The sequence below is a fragment of the Ceratotherium simum genome, chromosome 13 (assembly GCF_057802395.1).
Source record: "Ceratotherium simum simum isolate JZ-2026a chromosome 13, ASM5780239v1, whole genome shotgun sequence".
NCBI classification, from domain to species: Eukaryota; Metazoa; Chordata; class Mammalia; order Perissodactyla; family Rhinocerotidae; genus Ceratotherium; species Ceratotherium simum.
The window spans coordinates 31,834,390-31,846,617 of record NC_141912.1 but is presented as its reverse complement, the minus strand read 5'-3'; the positions used below and the strand labels follow the sequence as shown (position 1 = coordinate 31,846,617).

The 12,228-nt window shown below is 47.8% G+C and overlaps 1 protein-coding gene across 6 annotated transcripts in view; it reads right to left on the bottom strand.

The window, feature by feature from the left end:
- LOC101394048 (class I histocompatibility antigen, Gogo-OKO alpha chain-like) overlaps positions 1-12,228 on the bottom strand; it is a 25,094-nt gene extending 12,866 nt beyond the window's left edge. The window contains exons 1-8 of one of the 6 annotated variants that reach the window (XM_087438310.1): positions 11,973-12,228; positions 11,574-11,843; positions 10,922-11,197; positions 10,037-10,312; positions 9,801-9,914; positions 9,326-9,358; positions 9,142-9,183; positions 8,583-8,976 (exon numbers count right to left, since the gene is read on the bottom strand). In XM_087438310.1, the coding sequence (XP_087294436.1) occupies positions 8,972-8,976; positions 9,142-9,183; positions 9,326-9,358; positions 9,801-9,914; positions 10,037-10,312; positions 10,922-11,197; positions 11,574-11,843; positions 11,973-12,195 (1,239 nt within the window). In that variant the 5' untranslated portion in view covers positions 12,196-12,228 and the 3' untranslated portion in view covers positions 8,583-8,971. Of the gene's footprint in view, positions 1-3,288; positions 3,339-8,582; positions 8,977-9,141; positions 9,184-9,325; positions 9,359-9,800; positions 9,915-10,036; positions 10,313-10,921; positions 11,198-11,573; positions 11,844-11,972 lie in introns of those variants that run through there. The other 5 variants (XM_087438312.1, XM_087438308.1, XM_087438311.1 and 2 more) reach the window with 5 other exon arrangements.

Sequence of the window (12,228 nt, the reverse complement as noted above, 5' to 3'; positions counted from 1 at the left end):
CCAAAGGCCATAGTTTACATTAGTGTACGTTCTTAGTGTTGCACATTCTACGGGTTTGGACAAATACATAATGACACGTATCCATCATTATGATGTCATATAGAGTGTTTTCACTGCTCTACAGATCCTCTGTGCTCTACCTATTCAATCCTAACCCCTATATGTGGTGTGTATGTATATATATATATAATGGAATATTATTCAGCCATGATAAAGACGGAAATCCTGCGATTTGGGACAACATGGATGGACCTTGAGGGCATTTTGCTAAATGAAATAAGTCAGAGAGGGAAAGACAAATACTGTATGATCTCACTTATATGTGGAATCCAAAAAAGCCAAACTCATAGAAACAGAAATGGGGAGATATTAGTCAAAGGGTACAAACTTGCAGTTATAAGATGAACAAGTTCCGAGGATCTAACATGCAGCATGATGACTATAGTTAGCAATACACCATTATATACTTGGGAGTTGCTAAGAGAGTAAATTAAATGTTCTCAAAAACAAAAGCAAAAAAATAGTAATTACGCAGATGACCCTATCGTGGTAATCATTTGCAATATATACATGTATCAAATCATCACGCTGTACACCTTAAACTCACACAATGTTATATGTCAGTTATATTTCAATAAAGCCAGAGAAGAAAAGATATCCCTTCCCAGGGGAAGGATAAGTTGTTGCATCTGGTCCATCCTACAACCAAAAGGGAGGCAAACGCCTAGCGGGCCTCTTTGGATTTTGGAGGCAAAGTATTTCTCACTTGATGTGTTATTCTGGCCCACTTACAGAGTGCCCTGAAAAGCTGCTAGTTTTGAGTGGGGCCCAGGGCAAGAGAAGGCTCTGCAGCAGGTCCAGGCTGCTGTGCAAGCTGCTCTGCTGCTTGGGCCACATGAGCCAGCAGATCCAGTGGTGCTTAAGTGTCAGTAGCAGATACAGATGCTGTTTGGAGCCTTTGGCGACCCTATAGGTGAAGCACAGTGCAGGCCCTTAGGACCTTGGAGCTAAGCCCTGCCATCCTCTGCAGATAACTACCCTCCTTTTGAGAAACAGCTCTTGGTCTGCTACTGTGCTTTAGTAGAGACTGAACACAGAACCCTGAGCCACCAAGTTACTATGCAACCTGAGTTGCCCATCATGAACTGGGTGTTATCTGATTCATCAAGCCATAAAGTTCGGCATGTACAATAGCACTCTATCATCAAATGGAAGTGGTATATACATGATTGGGCATAAGCAGGCCCTGAGGGCATAAGTAAGTTACACGAAGAGGTGATCCAAATGGCCATGGTCCCCACTACCTTCTATAGTCCTGCCACACTACCCTCTCTCTCCCAGCCTGCACCTACAGCTTGATGGGGAGTTCCCTATGATCAGTTGACAGAGGAAGAGAAGACTCAGGCCTGGTTTATAGACGATTCTGCACAATATGTAGACACCACCCGAAAGTGGACAGCTGCAGCGCTACAGCCCCTTTCTGGCATACCCTTGAAGGACAGCAGTGAAGGAAAATCTTCCAAGTGGGCAGAGCATCAGTCACCTGGCTGTTCCCTTTGCTTGGAAGTAGAAATGGTAGTTACACAATTGTATACTGATTCATGGGCTATAGTCAACAGTTTGGCTGGATGGAATGTGGAAGGAACATGATTGGAAAATTGGTGACAAAGAAACTTGTGGAAGAGGTATGTAGATAGAACTCTCTGAATGGGTAAATAACGTGAAGATATTTGTGTCCCACATGAATTATCACTGATGGGTGACCTCAGCAGAGGAGGATTTTAATAATCAAGTGTATGGGTTGACCAATTCTGTGAATACCTGTCAACCTCTTTCCCCAGCCACCTCCATAATTGTCCAATGGTCTCATGAAAAAAGTGGCCGTGGTGGCAGAGATGGAGTTTCAGCATGGGGTCAGCAACGTGGACTACCACTCACCAAAGCTGAGCTGGTACTGCCACTTCTAAGTCCCCAATCTGCCAGCAGCAGAGACCAACAGTGAGTCCCTGATATGGCACCATTCCCTGGGATGCCACCAAGCTTCCTGGTAACAAGTTGGTTAGACTGAAATGCTTCCTTCATGGAAGGAGCAGTATTTTGTCCTTATTGAAATAGACACTTACACTCTGGATACAGATTTACCTTCCCTGCAAGCAATGCTTCTGCCAAAACTACCATGCGTGTACTTAACAGAATGCCTTATCCACGATCATTGTATTCCATACAGCATTGCTTCTGATCAAGGAACTCATTTCACAACAAAAGAAGTGTGGCAATGGGCCCATTCTCATGGAATTCAAGGGTCTTATTACATTTTCCACCATCCTGAAGCAACTGGCTTGATAGAATGGTGTACTGGACTTTTGAAGACTCAGCTATAGAACCAGCTGGGTTGTGATACCTTGCAGAGCTGGGGTAAGGTTCTCCAGACGGCTGTATATGCTCTGAATCAGCATCCAATATATAGTGCTACTTCTCACATAGCCAGGATTCACAGGTCCAGGAACCAACAAGTGGAAATGAGAATAACAACACTCACTATTACCTCTAGTAACCCACTAGCAAAATTTTGCTTCCTGTTCCCACAACTTTATGCTCTGCTGGCCTAGAGGCTTAGCTCCAGAAGGAGGAATGCTTCTGCCAACAGACACAACAATGATTCCATTGAACCGAAAGCTAAGACTTCCATCTGGCCACTTTGCACTCCTTGCGCCTCTGAATTAACAGGCAAAGAAGGGAGTTGCGGTGCTGGGTGAGGTGACTGATCCTGACGAACAAGGGGAAATTGGACTACTATTCCACAATGGAGGTAAGAAAGGGTATGTCTGGAATACAAGAGAACCCTTAGGGTGTCTTTTAGTATCACCATGCCCTGTGATCAAGGACAATGGAAAACTACAAAAACTCAATCCAAGCAGGACTACTAATGGTCCAGACCCTTCAGAATGAAGGTTTGGGTCACCCTACAGGCAAAAGACCATGACCAGCTGAAGTGCTTGCTGAAGGCAAAGGAAACACAGAGTGGATAGTGGAAGTAGGTAGTTACAATTACCAACTACAATCATGTGATCAATTAAAGAAACAAGGACTGTAATTGCCATTAATATTTCCTTCTTATTTTGTTACGAATAAGTGTGTGTGTGTATAATACCTTTGCTTTCTTTCCTCTCTTATTTCCTTATCATGTAACAAAAGATGTATTAACTTTAGATCATAGTATTTAAGTATTGTTAATTTTACATTATAGTATTTACAAGGACAAGAGTAAAAATCACTCAAGGACTTTACCTCCTCTTCTGGGGAAGAAGTCAGCACATTTTCAGTTGTACCAAGGATACCTGAATCAAGTTAAGTGAAATAAAGATCTTGTTATTGTCCTTATTTGGAAACTAAGTGTGGTTTAAGGGGATGCATATCAGAGCCAGGTTGACAAAGGAGGGACTTGTGATGGTTAATTTTATATGTCGATTTAACTGGGTCACAGGGTGCCCAGATACTTGGCTAAACATTGATTCTGGGTATATCCATGAAAGTGTTTCCAGATGAGATTAGTACTTGAATTAGTGAACTTAGTGAAGCAGATTGCCTTCCCAATGTGGGTGGGCATCATCCAATCCATTGAGGGCCTGAATAGAACAAAAAGTGGGGGAAGGGAGAATTCACCCCCTTTTCTGCCTGATTGCAGGAGCTGGAACATCAGTCTTCTGCCCTCAGAATGGGATTTACACCATTGGCTCCCCTGTTCTCAGGACTTTGGACTCAAACTGAATTACACCACTAACTTTCCTTGGTCTCCAGCTTGCAGATGGAAGATTATGGGACTTAGCCTCCATAATCACATAAGCCAATTCCTTATAATACATCATATTATATATATCCTATTGGTTTGTATATATTCTATTGGTTCTGTTTCTCTGGAAAATCCTAATACAGATGATTATTGAGCAATGGAATGAATAAAACAAACATTGATGAGGTTAAAACAAAAGTCTTAATACAGCACTATTGAAGGTTGGGTAGACCTCCTGCTGGTCTCCTGAAAATAAAGCACCTCAAACAAGTTGGCTCTATTTACTCCAGCTTGGAGGAATTTAAAAAGCAGGAAGGCAATGATTACAATGAGAAACCTCGCCTGCAATCACTTGGAGCAACAGTCAGATTAATAAAGATAAATATTGACTAAAGATCCAGAGTAGTTTGACTCGACCCCTTGCTGAAGACCCAACGCCTTATACACAAGAGCAGGTAAAATGGTCTAGGCTGGCTCTTTTACACAGGAGCCCCATGCACTGTGGCACCAAAACCCATTGCTAAAGCCCTACCATGGGCTACAATTAGATTGAAAGAATATAGAAATGTAAGAGTTGATAGGATTAAGGTGCATATTTGGATGAAAATGGAATGTTTAAACAGGCTTTAAGTGAAGAGGTTTTGTCTCCTTTACCTGAATGTTTCATGGAAATGGATATTATGTCGGACTGGGGAACACTTTCCCTACATAGTATTGTAAGACAGAAGGCATGTAAATCTACCCTTCAAGCAATATTAATTGGATATGCTCAGTGGAAACCCAACAGTGTAGAATAGAAGCTGGAGTGCCATGCACACACACTCTCTATACAATAGCCCTGTGTGGAACAGACACTAGAGTGGGCACAAAAGCATCTGAGCATCTCCCAGTGATGACTATTGGTACTTTGAACTAGAGAATTTCCATTTGATTTACTACCTTGCTATTAGACCTTAATTGAAACTACCCTTATGAATGAAAGACATAAAATAATTTTGAACCTGAAATACCCATGTATCCTTGGATAATGTTGGAGAAATACTAATAGAGAGGACAGTGCCCAGAAGAGTTCTATGAAAAAGTGGAAATGGTTTATACAGGATCACGCTACCAGAGAAATGCAAAGAGGAGACACTCATGAACAGGGAGACTCTTATGCCCTACGAATGACTTTGGAACTGCATAGGAGCTGCTGGATTCTATTATCACTTGCACAGTGTCCTATAAACAGCTCTCAACTGACCCACAATGAGCTGTTTGGTTTATGGATGGCAGTTCCAAGGTGAACAGACAACATCTTGTTTGGAAGGTCACTTCTCTGACCAAGGAAGGTAAAAACAGATCAGCTTGGTGAGCTGAACTGCATGCAGTTATCCCAGCAGTGATGGAAGAATCGAACAATGATAAAGCCCCTATGCTTTGGTTTTTACCGTCTCATGGGCAGTGGCCAACAGCCTGGCCATATGGTCAGGCAGAGGGCAATGGAAACCTGTTCCATTAAAGGAATGCCCATATGGGGCACAGTCCTACAGAAATCACTATGGCAATTTGAGGGGGTATAAAATAGGACATGCTGATGCCCGTCACAGGAACCCCCTTCCAGGTTTGGAAGGAGATTGGAATTGATGAGTGGATATCCTGGTGTTCTCCTTTGAGGTGGCCACCTGGATCCGCGAAATAAGTGGACATTGACGGGCTGTGACAATGCAGAGATGAGATGACCCTATACATGTTCCTCTTGCATCGTCTGAGGCACAAAATACCAAAAAGAACTGTTCTGTCTGCCAACAAAAGAGCCAAAGACTGCAGAGGGCTATGTGGCAGATTCCCTGGCAGGAAGGCCTTGAACAGAGCTGGTAAATCAGACTGATGCTGGTGGCCCAGGGGGGCTACAAATGGGTCTTGACAGCAGTAGATATTGACTCTGGATTGGGCTTTCCTTACCCAGTGGTAGATGCAAATGCTCAGAGTGTTACAAAGAACCAGAACAGAAGATATTGCACCAGTGTGGACTGCTGAGTCACATTTCTTCAGACCAAAGAACATACTTTACAGCCCATAATGTCCAACAATGGGCAGAGAGATAGCCTCCTCAGAGTAATAGTGTGATTGAGAATTGAAACAGGCAATTGGAATACTTGTCTAAAATAAGGGGGGTGGGGGATACAGAGGCATGAAGGGCTGTCTTACACACCTCCCTGAGTGTGTGCTCACACTAAAAATGAGTGGGGCTATAGGAGTGTCTCCACTAGAAAATTTCCTCTCTTTCTCTTGGAGGATCTGGGGAGCAGAGATGGGGGGAGATGCTGGTATGACTACGCAATTCTTCCCAAGTAGGGAGGAAGTTGGTATGACTGTATTTCACGTCGACTTTCTTTCTTCCTACCTGATACAGTGGTCTCAGGACAGAGATCCAACTACAAGTGCCAGAAACAGGAATAATTCTTATGCCAGAAACTGTAACTATTTTTAAACCTTTATGTCAGAATTCCTAAGGGCCTGAAGGCGCGGGTTGGGCCTTCACCCCATCTGACAGTGAATGCAGCTATATTGCCTCGTGGTCAGTTAGCCCACTAGCTCTGCACCTATGTGACCCTCCCCTCTATGAATGGGAGTGGACTGAGGAGGGACTGACTGCTAGACTAGTATTGCTCCCTGCAGTCTAGACCAGCACAGCAGCCAAACCTCACATCCCTTCAAAGGTGGAAAAGTTTGGTATAAATGGAGAGGAGAAATAGTAGCTGAGGGTAAGGAATGAATAAATGAGATATGTAATGGGGTAAATCTAATATTACATTAACACCTCAAAAGAAGTCTGAGCAAGAAATGATACTGTCTCTTAGCTCAATGATCCAGATGCCTGAAAGGGTGAAGCCACATATTGCTGAGACCACTCCTGTTTCTGGGACCTGACAAGATCAAATGGAAGCCTCCAAAGCTGAGTGACCTGGCCCTGGGAGACAGTCTCATACAATAGGATGATGGACTGGACTAATTGTTCGTGACTGAATGGCACTCTAGTAATATGCCAGCATCTTTTAACTGTTATGACCCTTTTACTATAAGGGATCTGTGGTCAAAGACCAGGGGGTGGCCTGTGGTATTAAATATTTAGTCTTTGTCCCTGGTTCCTAGCACAGAGCTCCTGAAACCTTTGGAATCTCCTGAGCATTGAGTGACTTTGGTACGCTAATGAAATGGCTAAGGAGTCCTAGCTAGAAAGCTTCAGGATGGAGGCTGGTCACCAGAAAGACCTCAGTGATGAGGGCTGAGCACTAGCATTGCTATGGGGCTTCTTACAACATACTCAGGCCTCTTCCAGACCCACTATCTCAGAGTATAAGGCACAAGACCAAAGAATTGCTTATTTAGCAAGGTCTACAGATGAGGCTGATGCCCAGCCATGAGGGAATCCTGGACTACATTATTCCTATTAAACGTGTGATCTGAAGACCAGCAGCATCAGCACCAACCTTGTTATAAATATAAACTTTTCATGCTCTATTCCACTCTCTGAATCTTAACAAGATGTCCAGGGGATTCCTGTGCACAGGAAAGTTTGGGACTCCCTGGTCTCCATGCCTTCTAGACACGGAGCCAGAACTGTAGTCTGCCCTGGGTATGTGGTCTGATCAGATCCCTTAAACTAGGGGGTCCAGGCTTCGGTCCTTGTACCTTTCTTTTCCATAGTCATCACTTGCTTGGTGACTTCAGCTGTTCTCAAGGCTTTAGATATCATTTATACGGTGCCCTAAATCTATTTCTCCAGCCCAGACATTTCTCCTAAACTCCAGACTCATCTGTCCAACTGCTGATCTGCTCTCTCACTAGCATTTCTAATAGACATCTCACATTCAACATCTCTTAAACTGAATGCCAGTAAATATGCTCCTTCCAGAGACTTCTCCATCTCTGCTGGCAGCAACTCTTTCTACTTGCACAGTCCAAAATTAGGGATGTCCTCCTTGACTCCTCTTTCTCATTCCCCAGATTAATCCATTAGGAAATTCTGCATCTTCAGAACGTATCTAGAATCCAATCACTTCCCACTATTTCCACCACTCACACCAGTGGAAGCTGTGGCCACCTCCAGCCTGGAACACTGCACTAGTTCCCTCTGCTTCCCTAGTGCCTCCCTCACCCTTTGTCTCCCAATTCTGCTCTCAGCACAGCAGCCAAAGTGATCCTTTTAAAGGAGAAGTCATACCATGTCCCTCTCCTGCTCTAAACTGTCTTGTAACTCCCCGGCTCGCTCAAAGCAAAGGCCAAAGCCCTTCTAACACCCTCCAGGCCTACACAGTCTGGCCGCACCTCTATCTCATCTTATTTACTCTCTACTCCAGCCTTACTGGCCTCCTCGCTCTTCCCAGAACACACAGACACACTCCTGCCCTAGCGCATTTACACTGGAGGTTCCCCTGCCTGGAAAGAACTTCCCCCAGACATCCTCGTGGAGAATTCCTTATGTCCTTCACATCTTTCCTCAAAGGTCACCTTCCCAGTGAGGCCCACACTGACCACCCAAATGAAAACAGCCATATTCCCTGTCCCCACCCCCACCCTCTGGATCACCTTTCCTACTCTTTTTTTTTTTCCATATCACTTACCACCTCCTAACATAAACACGTTCCTTATTTAACATGCTTGCAGTATATAGTCTGTCTCTTCCCACAACACCATACGCTTCACAAGGCCAGCAACTTCTGTCTGTTTTTACTTCAGTGATGTTTCCCAGATGCAAAAATACTGTGTCATATATCTGGCACACAACCAATAGCAGGTGAATGAATGATCAGTGTCTGGAAGTTCTCAGTGCTTCCATTTATTTCATCTCTCAAATCTTAGGAACCTTCTCCTTTAATTAACCCATCAATCTCTCATGGAAAGAATTTTAAGAAAAAAAAAACCCTTCTATCCAGATTCTTATTTTCAATAAGGAAGTAAGAAGGTGCAGCTCAGCGCAACACAAAGTTCAGAGGGGACGGAGACGGCCCAGCCCCGCCTCTGCTGGAAAAAGAAAGTCAATGGGGGAGGAGAACACAGGTCAGTGTGGGGAGGGGGTTGTGGGGTGCAGAGGGGGTTTCTGTGTGCAGAAAGAAAAGTCAGAGGTTGTTGAAGTCACAATGGGCGGTGGGACGTGAACAAATCTTGCATCACTCAGTCCCCCACAAGGCAGCTGTCTCAGGCTATAGAAGAAAATAATCATGAACAAATTTAAGTCAGTCGCTGTAATTGGTGAAATTCTGAACAGCCCACTGTATGCTCAGAATGTCCTAGCCAAAGAATTCCCGTAATCCAGTTGTGCCTCTCTGCCCCAAACTCTCCCCACTTCAGACTCTCTAGAGTCTCACCTGCTGTGAGAGACACATCAGAGCCCAGTGCACTGTTGTTGCCTGGGGTAGAACAAAACAGGATGTGGTCAGAGCCCACAGGTAATGAAACCAAAGAAACAACTTTGGGGTGGGTGAGCTCCCCCATGGGCTCCCATCTACACTACCACAAGGGTCTTAGAGATCACTGCCCTCCCATACTTACTTGCAGCGTGAGTGTAGCTCCCTCCTTGTTCACCTGTGGGAAGAAAACATCCTGTGAGAAGCCAGAAAAGAGGCAGGGCCATGAGGCCCTAAGGAACTCCCTAGTCCTAGATTCCAGAGAAGTTTCCAGAACTGTGATTACAGACCCAAGGCAGGAACAGGAAACATGAGGAAAGTACATGTATGGGGACCGGACCAACTGCCCTCCTGGAGGTATGTCCTCAGCAGTGACATTCCCCTCTGACCTGTGACTGCTGGGAATCACATCCCCATCACCAGACTCAACAAGGTGATAAATATTTCCTTCATTTTCATATGTGCTTTACTAAAGAGTAAGTGTTAGCAAATAAGGCAAATAAGGCCAGATGAGGAAAGCCTATGTGCCTGTGGATGGGACTTCCCCTCAAGGGAAGGGCAAACTTCTATCTGAGCTTGAAACCCCTCAGTGGGACAAGAAGACCACATCCCTTCCCTACCTGAATGCTTCTTCCTCCAGATCACAGCTCCAACCACCACAGCTTCAGTGACTACATAGAGACCCACGCCAGCAATGATGACTACAATGGGGATGGTGGACTGAAGAGGTGGCCCTGGGAAGGGAAGGAAAGGTGAGGCCCTGACCCCCAGGCCTCAGTCCTGACCCTGCTGAGTTCTCCAAAAGGGCTACTGATATCCCTGAGAAGAGGCTCTGAGCCCAAGTCTCCCTCCTTACCCCATCTCAGTGTGAGGGGCTCAGGCAGCCCCTCATGCTGCACATGGCACGTGTATCTCTGCTCCTCTCCAGAAGGCACCACCACAGCCGCCCACTTCTGGAAGGTCCCGTCCCCTGCAGGCCTGGTCTCCACAAACTCGGTGTCCTGGGTCAGGTCCTCCCCGTCCCGCTGCCAGGTCAGAGTGATCTCCGCAGGGTAGAAGTCCAAAGCCCAGCACCTCAGGGTGACCTCAAGGTCAGAGATGGGGTGGTTGGTCACATATGTCTCTGGGGCGTCTGAGGAGAAGAATCAGAAAATTCAGGAACTTTACATCTGTCTTGGGCAACTGAAGCAGAACTCAAGTGACCATCCTGAGAATGGACAGGACAGCTGGAGTGGGGGAAGGGAGCACAAAACCCAGACACTAGGCTGAACACAGGCTTCTGAGATAACCTCTATTTTTCGGAAAGTTCCAGAATCACAATGAGAAAGCCCAGGAGGGAAGGCAGGTCTCCGAAGCGGAGAAAAGGGACTTCTGGTCCTCACTCGGGTGGAGGCCGAGTGACTCACAAAAGTTGGAGTCAGACATCAAGCACCTTGGGTGTGAGGCAGAGAACAAGGCCTGAGAGAGAAAGTCCCAGAGCTGCTGCTGGAGTCAAACAGAACTACTCATCAGTTATTTCAGGGATGGCTTCCCTCTCCATCCATGGAGACACAGCATCCCCGAACTGACCTTGAAAGAAAAGCGAGTGAGTCCTCTGGGCCAGTCTCTCTCTGGTACCGGATCTGAAAACCCAGGCGGACTCAGTCTCTGACCCACGGGATAGGCGAATTCACGTGTGGATCCCATTTTCCTCCTCTCCTTGTAGGAGGTCACCAACCCGAGGCCCCGAGGCCCCTCTTACCCCTGCGCTGCAGGGTCTCCTTCCCTTTCTCCACGTAGCTGAGGAGCGACTCCACGCAGGTGCCCTCCAGATAGTTCCTGTAGTCCTCCGCCTCACCGGCCGCCTCCCACTTGCGCCGGGTGATCTGAGCCGCTGTGTCCGCCGCGGTCCAGGAGCGCAGGTCCTCGTTCAGGGAGATGTAATCTTTGCCATCGTAGGCTTCCTGACTGTATCCGCGGAGGAGGCGCCCGTCCGGTGCCACGTCGCAGCCGTACATCCACTGGATGGTGTGAGACCCTGGCCCCGCCCCTGCGGTCAGCCCCGCCCACTCGGCCCCGCCCTGTAGACCCGCAATGGTTACACCTAAACTAACAATGAAATCGCAAGGGAAGGCCCAGTGGCGCAGCAGTTAAGTTTGCGCCTTCTGCTACGGCAGCGGTCCCGGGGTTCGCCCGTTCGGATCCTGGGCGCGGACATACGGATAGAGGCAATTACCAATGGCGCGGGGCCAATCCCTCAAAACAAAAGAAACCCTGGGGACCGCCGGGACCGCCAGCCCTTCCCAGGGCCGGGGGAGGTTGGGCTAGGGACCGGGACCGGGGGTGAATCTCGACCGGGAAACGAGACCCCAGGGGTCATGACCTGGACCTGGACCCGGGCCCGCGTCGCTCACCGGCCTCGCTCCGGTTGTAGTAGCCGCGCAGGGTGTTCAGGTCCACTCGGAAAGTCTGTGCGGTGTCCTTATAGATCTGCGTGTTCCGCTCCCAATACTCCGGCTCCTCCTGCTCCATCCACGGCGCCCGCGGCTCCTCCCTCGGACTCGCGGCGTCGCTGTCGAACCGCACGAACTGCGTGTCGTCCACGTAGCCGACGGCGATGTGCAGGGGCTCCCCGCGGCCGGGCCGGGACACGGCGGTGTGGAAATACCTCAGGGAGTGGAAGCCTGTGGGGGGGGAGGGGCTGAGACCCGGCAGGACCAGGCGGGGGGTGAGGGGGCGTGTCTGGCGTTCAAGGAGATGGTCCACTCACTCAGCCACCTACAGAGGCCGTTTCCTCCCGACCCCGCACTCACCCGCCTTCAGGGCCAGGGCCCCCGAGAGCAGCAGGAGGAGAGTTTGGGACGCCGTGACCCGCATACCCCCGGGGTCTGGGGAGAATCCGGGAAACGCGGAGGCCGCCGCCCACGACGGACCGCGCACCGCAGACCGAGGTGCGCGGCCACAGGACCACAGGACACTGATTGGCGTCTCTAGAAACCGGACACGCAATGGGAGTGAGAACTGGGGCTGCGTCATGAGAGACAGTTCTCACAGTTTGTGAAAGTTTTG